Here is a 13,835-nt window from a genome sequence, read left to right on the forward strand (position 1 = left end):
AGTGTCCATTCCACTAGTCCCTCCTTCTAATTTTTGGCAGCCCTTTCACATAGTGCAAAGGCTTTTCTACTCTCGGAGCTCCACTCTTTATAAATGGAAAACAAAATATATTCTGTGGCCCTTCTCTACGTGTCTTCCTGGGTGTATTAGAGCTCCTCCTTCCATTTTTTTGGTAGCTCTTGCACATAGTGCATAGGCTTTAGGACTCTAGGAGTCTCACTACCTATCATTTCTAACAGAATATGTATGACATTCTCTTCTATGTCTAATACAGGGTGTATAAAAATCCCTTTACCTTCTAATTGTTGCCATCTTTTTCACCAAGTGCATAGGCTTTACTTGATTCCATTGTGAATGACAGGCTGTAACTTAAGTTAGTTGCCTTACATTGAACCTTTCTGAATCTGTATTATTGCACCACTCTCAAGTAGAGTAAGGCTATGTGCCTACGTGTGTCCGCTCTGCACTGCAGCGTAATGTTACGGCATGTCCGTTTCAGAGCGCAGCTGAAAAGTTCCGTTCTGAAACTTTGGTGACTGCAGAATTGGTGCGCTCTGGATGCTGCCTCTCCCTATAGACAGAATGGAGACAGCATGCAAAGCGAACGAAAGAAGTGACATGTTGCTTTTTAGAACGCAGCGATTTGGCAGCATGCAAATCGCTGCGTTCTAAAACGCCACGTGGGCATGGATAATGCACAATCTTCATAGATTGTGCAGGGGACGCAGGACGCATGCAGTTACACTGCAGTGCAATACGCAGCGTAACTGCATGCAAATACGCAATGTGGACACATAGCCTAAGAGCAAGGTTTTACAGGCTAAGGGGTGCTTCACACATAGCGAGCTCACTGCCGAGATCGCTGCTGAGTCACGCTTTTTGTGACGCAGCAGTGACCTCATTAGCGATCTCGCTGTGTGTGACACTGAGCAGCGATCTGGCCCCTGCTGCGAGATCGCTGCTCGTTACACACAGCCCTGGTTCGTTTTCTTCAAAGCCGCTCTCCTGCTGTGACACACAGATCGCTGTGTGTGACAGCAAGAGAGCGACAAATGAAGCGAGCAGGGAGCAGGAGCCGGCGTCTGACAGCTGAGGTAAGCTGTAACCAAGATAAACATCGGGTAACCAAGGTGGTTACCCGATATTTACCTTAGTTACCAGCCTCTGCAGCTCTCACGCTGCCTGTGCTGCCGGCTCCGGCTCTCTGCACATGTAGCTGCTGTACACATCGGGTTAATTAACCCGATGTGTACAGCAGCTAGGAGAGCAAGGAGCCAGCGCTAAGCAGTATGCGCGGCTCCCTGCTCTCTGCACATGTAGCTGCATTACACATCGGGTTAATTAACCCGATGTGTACTGTAGCTAGGAGAGCAAGGAGCCAGCGCTCAGTGTGCGCGGCTCCCTGCTCACACTGGTAACTAATGTAAACATCGGGTAACCATACCCGATGTTTACCTTAGTTACCAGTCTCCGCAGCTTCCAGACGGCGGCTCCGTGCAAGCGCAGCGTCGCTTGCACGTCGCTGCTGGCTGGGGGCTGTTCACTGGTCGCTGGTGAGATCTGCCTGTTTGACAGCTCACCAGCGACCATGTAGCGATGCAGCAGCGATCCTGACCAGGTCAGATCGCTGGTCGGATCGCTGCTGCATCGCTAAGTGTGAAGGTACCCTAAGAATAGGCCATCGATATAAAAGAAATGGAAACCCCTTTAATGTTTTCTGTACAAAGCAAAAACAATAAATTGAAGAGTGCTATAATTTTTGAGAGCGGACCCGTGGACCTTCGGGTTTGCAGGGTTCAGCTGGACTTCAGATAAAGTTCAGTTGTGGACCCGAACCTGACCTGAATCTCATTGGTAGTCGCTGATTGGGCAGTTCAGCTCTCTGCTCACATAAAGCCAGCCATAGACAGAGCTTTTTCGGGCGGAGGAAGGTAGGGGTATACACTTTAGACACACTACAACCGAAAACTTTGTTTTTACCCCTTGTGAGTGCCATTCAGAGTGTGCAAGCAGCTTGCACTAGGCCTAGCACCGAGCGTACCTAAGCACCCTGATGATCACTTGAGTGGTTAGCATATGTAAAGCATACTGAGTGTTTTAAAAGTCCGTGTTTGGTAAGAACTCTCGACCTTTACAGTTCAGGTTTTCTCATCTCTATACATTAAGTATAATTAATGAAGAAAAAAGTGTAGTAAGGATAATTATAATTAATGAAGAAAAAAAAGTGTAAAAAAAAAGTGAAGCACCCTTTTACATCCACATCTATATGAGCAAAAAAAAAACCCCTCTATTGAAGATCTTCATACAGAAATGCACAGCAAACTGTACAGTTGTAATGTAGATGAAAATTAAATAATCATCAATGATACACAATCACCCCTGTTTTAAAAGTTCATTTGCTTATGTAGCTGATTCTGTAGTGGTCACCTCTAAGTATTTCTAAAATGACCACAAGTTCTTGAAATATGACCCTACTGTGGTTGTGAAACCATCCGGAAATCATTTGTACCACTGACGTGTTTCCATTTGCATCATTTAGTCTGAAAATCATGTTTAGTAATGTTGTCATCATCCTACTGGTAATTATGAATTATGTGGTTGATATTGTGCAAGCTCTGGTGCATCAGACTCGTGGTGTGGACATTTTTTAAATTAGGACATAGGGTTGTCTTGTTTTTCCAGTACTTCCTTTGCAAGACAATCAATTTTTCTTGCATTAATGAATCATATATCATTTCCATGTTATTCTGAACTAATTACCTTATTTAATTGTTTATAAACCTTTCCTTTCCTCCCTAATTCTCAGTGACATGCAAATGGTAGGTTATCTACTAGATCAACTACATAGTTTGTTTGTAAACTACACTAAAATACATAGGTCTGCATAGGAGCTGTGGACGTAAAATGGTAGGAGTGTATCCAAAGTTCCTTCATTTCTTTCATTTAGAGTATAATGGTTACGTGTTCTATCTGTGAAAATTACAGAACATGTACATAAGAAACAGGCATCTGAATGAGGCTATAATTTTAATTGGATACTTTTGGCCCGATTCATCAAAGCTTTAACTCAAAAATTCTGGCATAAAAGCTTTAAAAAGGTCACAAAATTTAGGCTGGTGACTTCTCCCAGCTCTGTGGGTGGGATGGGGGTGCGGTGGGACATACTTTCCATAGCTCGACAAATTCATAATGCACTAAGAGGTGTTCCATACTTCAGAAATCTGATGCCAGTATCATTAGTTAGATTTCTTATGTAGAAGACGAAGGGGTACGCCACTCATCAGACGCTCTGGATTCATGGCTTGGCGTGCAACTCTTCATGAATTAGGAGTGTCTAACTCCAGCATGCCCCCTTATCAAGATACAACATGAATAACATCGGTCTTAATGAACCGGGCAATTTGTTTTTAATACTTTAGTTTGTACTGTTCATAACTATTCAGATTGTAACATACTGTAGATGCAGATGTTGTATCATATTTTACTCTGAATATGATAAAATACTAAGCTTTGATTTTGTTCCTAGGTGCTCTTTGCTATGCAGAACTTGGAACATGCATAAGGAAATCTGGGGGCCACTACACATATATTCTAGAAGCTTTTGGACCATTACCTGCATTTGTGAGAGTATGGGTAGAACTGCTTGTTATTCGGTGAGTAGCATTTGTGAATTCTTTCTTAAATTGAGTCCTTGCTCATAAAAATGAACATAATAGTCTAAATTACTAAATTGTATAGTAACTGTATTGTAGAATATAATCTAAAACACACGTCTTGTCTTGTCAGTGGCTCAAGGTACTGCTCTATCCCAACCCTATGTTTTATGCTGTGGCCCAGTGTAAGCTCAATAAGAACTGTAGACAGAAATTTCTCTTATGCCAAGAGAAGAAGCATTGAAAAGTACAGGACACTAAGCCACAAAGAAAAATAAGATGACCAGGCAACTTATATACATATGTCTAATAAATACGCCTTAGGCCCCCTTCACACGTCTGTGAAACACGTGCGTGTTTGGTCCGTTTCCGTATATACCGGAGACACGGCCAAACGTGCACCAATGTTAATCTATGATTGTGGTCACACGTGCGTTATTTCATTATGTCCGTGTGTGCGTGTCCGTGATCCGTATGTGTTTGCGTTTTGCATGGATGCATGTCCGTTATCTGCACGGAGCACGCACACGTGGACACAATGAAAGTCTATGGGTATGTGCACACACGTTAGTAAACACGTATGCATCTACCTATAGTCCGTGTCCGTTTGGTGTTTTTATTTCTAGTGATGTCGGCTATTCTTTCTATTTCTGTGTATGTCGGTCAATCTCCCTGAGTCCGTCGGTCAGTCTCTCTGTCTCTCTGTCGGTCTCTCTGTCTGTCTGTCCCTCTCTCACAGTCTGTCGGTCAGTTTCCCCCCCTCTCTCATACTTACCGTTCCCCGATCTCCGGCGCAGCGCTGCACGGCATTCACACTGCTGCGACGGCTTTTACTATTTTGAAAAAGCCGGCCGCTCATTAAACAATCTCCTATTCCCTGCTTTCCCCGCCCACCGGCGGCTGTGATTGGTTGCAGTGAGACACGCCCACCACGCTGAGTGACAGCTGTCACACTGCACCCAATCACAGCAGCCGGTGGGCGTGTCTATACTGTGCATTAAAATAAATAAATAAATAATTAAAAAAACCGGCGTGCGGTCCCCCCCCATTTTAATACCAGCCAGATAAAGCCATACGGCTGAAGGCTGGTATTCTCAGGATGGGGAGCCCCACGTTATGGGGAGCCCCCCACCCTAACAATATCAGTCAGCAGCCGCCCAGAATTGCCGCATACATTAGATGCGACAGTTCTGGGGCTGTACCCGGCTCTTCCCGATTTACCCTGGTGCGTTGGCAAATCGGGGTAATAAGGAGTTATTGGCAGCCCATAGCTTCCAATAAGTCCTAGATTAATCATGTCAGGCGTCTATGAGACACCCTCCATGATTAATCTGTAAGTGACAGTAAAAAAACACACACACCCGAAAAAATCCTTTATTAGAAATAAAAAACACACACAAATTCCCTCATTACCAATTTATTAACCTCGACAAACCCTCCATGTCCGGCGTACTCCAGGATGGTCCAGCGTCGCATCCAGCGCTGCTGCATGGAGGTGACAGGAGCTGCAGAAGACACCGCCGCTCCGGTCACCTCCACGCAGGTAATGAGGTGAGTAGCGCGATCAGCTGCTGTCACTGAGGTTACCCGCGGCCACCGCTGGATCCAGCGGTGGCTGCGAGTTACCTGACTGACAGCAGCTGATCGCGCTACTCACCTCATTACCTGCGTGGAGGTGACCGGAGCGGCGGTGTCTTCTGCAGCTCCTGTCACCTCCATGCAGCAGCGCTGGATGCGACGCTGGACCATCCTGGAGTACGCCGGACATGGAGGGTTTGTCGGGGTTAATAAATTGGTAATGAGGGAATTTGTGTGTGTTTTTTATTTCTAATAAAGGATTTTTTCGGGTGTGTGTGTTTTTTTACTGTCACTTACAGATTAATCATGGAGGGTGTCTCATAGACGCCTGACATGATTAATCTAGGACTTATTGGCAGCTATGGGCTGCCAATAACTCCTTATTACCCCGATTTGCCAACGCACCAGGGTAAATCGGGAAGAGCCGGGTACAGCCCCAGAACTGTCGCATCTAATGTATGCGGCAATTCTGGGCGGCTGCTGACTGATATTGTTAGGGTGGGGGGCTCCCCATAACGTGGGGCTCCCCATCCTGAGAATACCAGCCTTCAGCCGTATGGCTTTATCTGGCTGGTATTAAAATGGGGGGGACCGCACGCCGGTTTTTTTAATTATTTATTTATTTATTTTAATGCACAGTATAGACACGCCCACCGGCTGCTGTGATTGGGTGCAGTGTGACAGCTGTCACTCAGCGTGGTGGGCGTGTCTCACTGTAACCAATCACAGCCGCCGGTGGGCGGGGAAAGCAGGGAATAGGAGATTGTTTAATGAGCGGCCGGCTTTTTCAAAATAGTAAAAGCCGCCGCAGCAGTGTGAATGCCGTGCAGGGCCGCGCCGGTGATCGGGGATCGGTGAGTATGAGAGATGGGGGGACACTTCAGTCACTCGGGGGATTAGCGGTCACCGGTGAATCCTTCACAGGTGACCGCTAATCAGTACTAGACACAGACAGAGCCGCGGTATGAGGATGAAGTCGGGTGAAGTTCACCCGAGTTCATTCTCATCGCGCAACTCTGTCTGCTGTCAGCCTACATTTATAAACGACACTGTGCATCACACACACGGACATTCCACACGGACATTCCACGTACACATACACGTTAATTCCACACGCACACACGGACGTTCTGCACACAAACACGGCTAGCATACGCAATTCACACAGGTGCCACACGGACCATAAAAACGGGACACGGACCCGAAAAACGGCCCGTAACACACGTGCGTGTTTTTCACGGACGTGTGAAGGGGGCCTTAGAGAAAGAATGGAATTTGCAGACCCTAGAATTTTCCCTTAACGTGCAGCTCAAAATATAGCAGATTATAGAATTGTTAACCCTTAAACGACTTCTGTTGTACATGTATGGCACTGCAGAAGGTGCATTCCCTCAAACTCAAACACGTGCGGCGCTGGGGAAATCATCAGTGGGTGTCACCTATCTATCATAGCTGACACCCTGCTGAAACACCCACAATTGGTGCTAGAAAAGTTTGCAGGGGCTTAAACCCTCTGATGCACCAGTCAATAGCGACAGCGGCATCGATCGGCTTGTAGAGGAAAAGGGCTCCCTCACTGCTCTGATCGGTACAGTGCGATTGTCGCAAAGGTCTCCATGGTGACCCCAGACTGAATAATGGCCATGGGGTCACCCAAGTTTCAAGGCCTGTGAGATTCTTCCTTGAACAAGACCTGACACACCTTCTTCCTATGTGCTAGTCACTCATCTAATGCCATGCAATGTAAAAGCATTCCAGAGCATTAGATCAGCAGACAGAATTGATGCCCCATTCTGGGACTAGGGGCAAAAGTTTAAAAAAGTGGTACAAATATAAAAAAAATCACAGAGTGAACAACAAAAAAATAAAAATGTAAGGCAATATTATACCTTTATATATACTATATATATATATATATATATATATATATATATATATATATATATATATATATATATATATGTGTGTGTGTGTAAGAAGAAAAAAAAAACAAAAAAAGTACAGGTATTTGGTATTGATGCATCCAGACCGATCCATTCTATAAAACTCTCACACTAATTGACCCCTTCGGGGAAGATGGCAGAAATGAAAAGCTGCAAAAAAACAATGCTTTTTCATATCAATGTTTCGTAAAAAATGTAAAAAAGTAGTATGCAAGTAAAATAGTATCACTGAAAACGTCACCTTGTCTCACAAAAAATAAGTCTCATTTGTTCGTTAAAATTGTTTTTTGGGTAAAAGAAGCAAAACATGAAAAAGTAAAAATAAATGTAACATTGCTGTGATCGCACTGACCCGAAGATTTAAGCTGTCTTATTCACTTTCTCACACAGTGAATGGATTTAAAGAAACCTTTCCAAAAAATTCCTAAATTGCTGTTTTATGTTCATTTTGTCTCTCAAAAACCAGAAGGGAAAGCGATCAAATAACTTTATGTGTCCGAAAATGGTACCAATAAAAACGTCACCTCAGCAAGCAAAAATCTGGAGGCAGAAATGCAGAATAATTATAGCTCTCAAAACATGGCAATACAAAAAGTTTTTTAGTAAAAAAAAAAAAGCATTTTTCAGTGTTTTATAGTGGCCAAACATGAAAAACGATATAAATCTTGTCTTGCTGTATAATAAAGCCACCTAATCACTTATACCACATGGTGAATGGTAAAAAATAAATGAAAACAATTCTTTAACTGCTGATGAGTTATCCATTTTTCCTCCCAAAAAGCAGTAAGGCTCGGTTGACACTTATCTTGCACTTCATGCTGAGTGCTTACATTGGGTTTCTGTGTAAATCTCTGAAATATATCAGTCAGATGGAACCCCTGAAGGAAGATTCCCTATAATGAGGCAGATGGAGTCACCTTGGACTCAGTTTGTGTTATGTTCCGGCAGTGTCTGTCTCTTCAGTGGTGCATGCAAAAACTATGGAAAGAAGAAGCGCAAATAAGGTCTTACCCGGTTGGGAGATCAATAATTTCCAAGGGAGTACACTCACCTTACAGGGTTGTGAAAGTCACAACCCCTTGATGCAGTTGTAATGGTGGTGATCAGCCGCACCCCCGAGATGTGCACATAAGTATCCAAGGAAGAAGAAGTCGGGTTAAATGCGCGCTACACCACAGGATTTTCATCAATAATCGGATCCTGTGGTGTAGCGCGGCATTTAACCCGACTTCTTCATCTTCAGTGGTGCATAAAACAGCAGTTGACCACATTTTTGCGCACTTCTTAAAAGGACAATGCTGAACAGAAGACAGATGGAGGCCAGAGTATCTCTGCTGCCTCATTATACTGAATGGATCTCTCAAAGCTGTCTTCTGAATCCCTTCGTTTGGAGATTTAGATGAAAACCTCAATGTAACTGCTAAGCCTAGAACTCGGGCTAAATGTGATCCAAAATTTTATTTAACATGTGCCCAATAACACCTTTAACTCAATCCACAAAAAAACAAGTCCCCACTCTGATCCTTCATCTGTTAATGGAAATATAGCGGACTTTCATGTTACTGGTAGCACAAAAGCTCTGGAAAAATGCTATGTCTTCCCCCCCCCAAAAAAAATCTAGCAAAATCTGTGCTTCCAAATCTAAATGCCCCCTCACTTCTGAGATCCACAGTATGCCTAAACCATAAGTAGTGTCTACTCGTTTGGAATTTCTGTAGTAAGAAAGCCTGCCTAATCAGATACTTGACTCAAAAAAACATAAGCTGGGCACAATATTTGGTCACTGCAATGTACTGTGCACAACAACGTACTGACCACTGCAATGTACTGGGCACTACAAAGGCAGATTTTCAATTTTCACTCAGCAACAACCATTGCTGCTTGTATCTGGAAAACACCCATGAAGTCAATATAATCACTACACCTGAAGATGAGTTCTTAGAGGGGTGTAATTTCTGAATGTGGTAATGAATGTCACGCTAGGTATGGAGGAGTACCAAGTGAATGTCAAAAAGGAAGGGAAATCCTGGGTCTAGGGAAGGGGGAGATGACTCTTGACCAAACCTACTGCTGGCCTTTGGGGTCCCTCACCACCATGGATAGGGTCCACAACTATGTGCCGAGCCAGGTACCTGACCCTAGGATGACCCTAGAGCTGGGTCTTAGATAGGGAATGGGAGGGATGAGCCCTTGTCAACCCCACAAAACACTAAAGAAGACACAGGGAGCAATCACATGGGGAAAGCGCATGAACAACTTATCTCCAGGTGCCTCGGGCAGAAGTTTAGCAGATAGCAGCAATCATTCTACAGATTTTAGCCATTTGCAAGCCATTTGCTTGTATCCAGAGTTTGTGAAGGAACTGAATATTACCAGCACAAGTCCAGGGAAAATTAGAGTATTTAAACCCAAGGGGAAATACAGATGATCAGCAGCTGAAGGGAAGAGGCGCTCCCCAGGGTTCTAAAAGTAAAAGGATGACAACCCAGCAGACAGGATACCTGGTACACTGAATATTAACAACTGGAATAATAGAAAGTCAGGGAGCATTTTGTGCAGCCAAATGTTGAGACCTTCTATTGCAGGGCACTGCAGGACTGTTTGTCACCTGTGATAATGAGAGTGGGGATTCTGCATTTCTAGCACTTAGGGGTTCTGTGTATGGAGTCTGCAAACTATTGTATGAAAATGTTTACTCCAAGAATCAAATAGTACTCTTTCTGTCCTGAAACTCGCCATATGGCTAAACAGTACTCTACTGCCAAATACAGACTATTGGTATATTCACTAGACGTGTGACAAATTTTAGTGTCATTTTTACCTATGCCACTGTGTAAAAATGTAAAATACGGGGCTAAAACAAAACTTTTGTGGCAAAAATTGTATCATTTTTTCCCCCCGCCAAATGGTATAAAATTCTCTGACTTACTGCTACCTTACATGAATTCATTGAGAGGTGTAGTTTGTGAGATAAAGTCTCCTTGAGTTCAATGAGTTCACCTGAGGTAAGTTCAGGTCCCTTAGACTTATATAGGGTTCTGAGTCCGGGGTCAAGTTTTGCTGCTGAAGTTGATTTTTTTTTTAGTACGTGCTCGTTATGCGAACCCAACTATCCATGGGATCACTTGTCACTAATGTTAATGTGCTTCTTCACACAATGTTTTTGCAGTTTGGCTCCTCCCTTCTGAGGATATCCTTTAGTTGCACTGATTTGTTTACTCATTTTCTCTCTACCTTCCTATGGGCAGGTCTTTGTCTTTAATTGCACCCCCCTTTGGTGCACACCATCCAAAAGTTGTCTGACTGGGCACGGATTCACTATTATCCAGAGTTGCACTTCTGGTTTGTTTTCCCCACCTCCATGTAGACAGGACTTTGCTCAATTTACACCTCCTATTTGCATGCATCTCCCACAATAGACTGGGTGGCCAGCATCATAAGTGGTCTGTCCATCATGCCATGACGTGTTGGGATTTTTCTTCAGTACAGCATTTTACTTTGTTGTCTATCAATTTAGTGGGCTGTGCCACTCTCTGCACTATTTTATGCTGTGTCCACTCATGATAGGTTAGCTTTTTCTTTCTAACTGCATCACACATCATCATCTTACCAAGCACTAATTCTACTGTGACACAGGTCACATTCACATAATACAAGACTCTATGCTGTTGACTACACCAATTTATAGTGTAAAGGCCCCGTTACAAGCGACGATATATCGTGCGATCGCATGAGCGATTGCACCCGCTGCCGTTGTTTGTGCATCACGAGCAATTCGTTGCCTGTGGCGCACAATGCCGTTAACCCCCTTCACACGTACTTACAACCCTAACGACGTCACTGTGGGCGGCGAACATCCTCTTCCTGATGGGAGTTGGACGTTCGGCGTCACAGCGACGTCACACAGCGGCCACCCAAAAGATGCGGAGGGGCGGAGATGACTGGGACGTAACATCCCGCCCACCTCCTTCCTTCCGCATTGCCGGCGGGACGCAGGTAAGCTGTGTTCGTCATTCCCGGGGTGTCACACATAGCGATGTGTGCTGCCTCAGGAATGACGAACAACCGGCGCGCAGAAGGAGGAACGACATTATGAAAATGAACGACGTGTCAACGAGCAACGATAAGGTGAGTATTTTTGCTCGTTGACAGTCATTCGGTGGTGTCACACACTGCGACATCTCTAACGATGCCGGATGTGCGTCACAAATTCCGTGACCCCGACGACATATCGTTAGATATATCGTAGCGTGTGACGGGGCCTTTAGGGTGCTGCTACCCCAGGCACCAGTGAAATAGGTTCCTTTGCGTGTTTGTGTTTGAGGTTGACTCTGGTGTCCCTCATTCAGGTCACAAACTATATAATGACGTAAGAACCCCAGATTTTAGCCATAAAAAGAATATCTTAATCCACCTTATTGAAAGAGAATATTCTTTACAGTAAAAACAGGTTTAATCCATATACAGTAAGCAGCAGGTACAAAGCTTTGTATTCGTAATTTTGTTCTATTTTGCATGTAGTCACAGACATAATAGTTATAAATGGTGGCATAGGGTTTGTAAAGTACTAGTCAATCACAACAACTTGAACGTTCCATCTTTATGTTATTTTATTTCTGTTTTTCTGTAGCTCACTTCTGCAATAGTACCAATCCTCCAATTTGGACAGGTCAGTCTTGTTACTATGCTTCAAGGACTGGCTTACCTATTGCCTCTTCAGCCCCATTCCTTCTAGGTGCCTTAGGCTCACAACCCACAGCTCGATTTGTGGATGCAAGCCATACTAACTACAGCTAGCTTCTTACTGTCAGGCTCAATCCTCAGTAACAAGGATCTTTTGCATGTGTCTTAATATATCTACCACTTCTTTTCCAGTTCAGTTACTTTCAGGTCTTGTTGCGACAGCAATTTACCTATTATATAAACACCCCAATTATAAAACCCATGCTCTTCTCTCATAACTATTCTAAGACTTCCACTCTACAGAAAATGTGTCCCTCTTACTTCCTAAAACGCCTCCCATCTACAGGAGTGGCTAACTGTTAACCAACAGTGTTCTGCAGCGACACTATTGTGACGCCCTGGCAAAACCAGGTTGTCACAGAGACTGCACAAATCTTTCAGGTGCAGGACTCCATCCTCCTTGGCATACCAACACAAACCCACACCCAGGTACATAACATCAGCCAGCAAAGCCTAGTCACCCCCCCATAACAATAGGGACACAACAGTGGGTGGGACAAGGCCTATAGGAGCGCCCACCTAGGGGTCCTCAAGTGTCCTGGGAGGGAACAAGTGAGTTGAAGCAGGGATTGAGTACTAATAGTTGAGGAGAGAGGAGTGTGGAGTGACAGCAGAGTCAGGGGTTGGGGCCCCTGGACTACCGGACTACTGACTAGGTGGCAGATGGCAGATAGGCCCACAGGCGACGGAGATCCGGTCGCGGGAGACCTTAAGTGGACCGGGGCAGGGTTGTAGCCCGCCGGTGCTGACAGCGGGAATCCGGTCCGGAGGTCGTGCACAGTCGGGGTGCCTGGACCCTAGGGCGAGGAAGGTTTCAAGTCCCTTGTCAATTAGCCATCCGGGGACAAGATTCCACGTCTTGTCCCACCAGCAAGCCCAGAGAGCGAAACGGAAGCCCAATGCGGGGGATAGGGTGTCCGCCAGGACTCACAGAGATCCCACGGGTCAGATTTCACGGGCCACAGCTTCCAACATACAAAGTTACCAGGAGTGGACTTCCGCGTTTCAAGCGGAGTTGTCCTGTTGAAGACACAAACACTGAGTGCAAGAGTGTTACGGGGGGCTGTCTGATAATAAAACCGAAAGGAATATCAGACAGTCAGGGTCCACCGTGCAAAGACTCTGCTGCAGACTATGGCAGAGAATAAGGGGTATATAAGTGTGCCACTGTAAATAGTAATAGCACAAGTGTAGAGTGCAATACCTCTGTTAAACTCGCAGAGGAATATAATTAGGAAATAAAGCAATTCCTCCCTTGCTTGGAGGGTGTGTGGTATGGTCTCTGTTAATGGTCACAGAGACAAAAGCAGTGAGTGTGAAATGGCACCTACCTAGGTCCGTTCCTCTAGCGGTGCCAGGAGACGGACAGCAGCGTAAGCTGCACAAAGCTCCTACCTGCGTTTGCTCCACTAGTGTGCGAGGACACCAACCACTAGATATGGCACCTGCCTAGGTCCGCTCCACTAGTGGTGCAAAAGAGACGGACAGCAGCATAAGCCGCACAAAGCTCCTACCTATGTTCGCTCCCCTAGTGTGCGAGCAAACGAACAACTGCCAGACGCAGTATAAGGAACGTTACCCTAGCGGCCATGTCCACCTACGAGTAGAATCACAAGGCCCAGCCGGACCATGTGCCTCAGGCACCTGCCTATGTCCGCTCCACTAAGATGTAAGGATACGGACCGCAGCCGAAGCTGTAAGGTATAAGAACGCTACCCTGCCGGTAGCTCTCACCTAGCATAGACAGAGAGATGCCTAGAGGGACGTGCACAGAGCGTCTACTCTCATGCATGAACCAAGAGGACTGAGCGCCTGTCGGCGTGCGTCAGGGTCTTATATAGACTCTGTGCCTCATCCAAGATGGAGGACACCAGAGCCAATCCGCTGCCAGAACGACAGCAATGACGTCACGCTGGCC

General features: G+C 45.2%; 1 protein-coding gene across 1 annotated transcript in view; it reads left to right on the forward strand.

Annotated features, from left to right (window-relative positions):
- The window catches only part of SLC7A11 (solute carrier family 7 member 11), a 418,199-nt gene that overhangs the window by 54,757 nt on the left and 349,607 nt on the right, over positions 1-13,835 (forward strand). Inside the window, 1 exon segment of the mRNA XM_075348585.1 lies at positions 3,527-3,653. Within this exon segment, the coding sequence (XP_075204700.1) occupies positions 3,527-3,653 (127 nt within the window).

This window comes from Anomaloglossus baeobatrachus, chromosome 1 (genome assembly GCF_048569485.1).
Source record: "Anomaloglossus baeobatrachus isolate aAnoBae1 chromosome 1, aAnoBae1.hap1, whole genome shotgun sequence".
Classification (NCBI taxonomy): Eukaryota; Metazoa; Chordata; class Amphibia; order Anura; family Aromobatidae; genus Anomaloglossus; species Anomaloglossus baeobatrachus.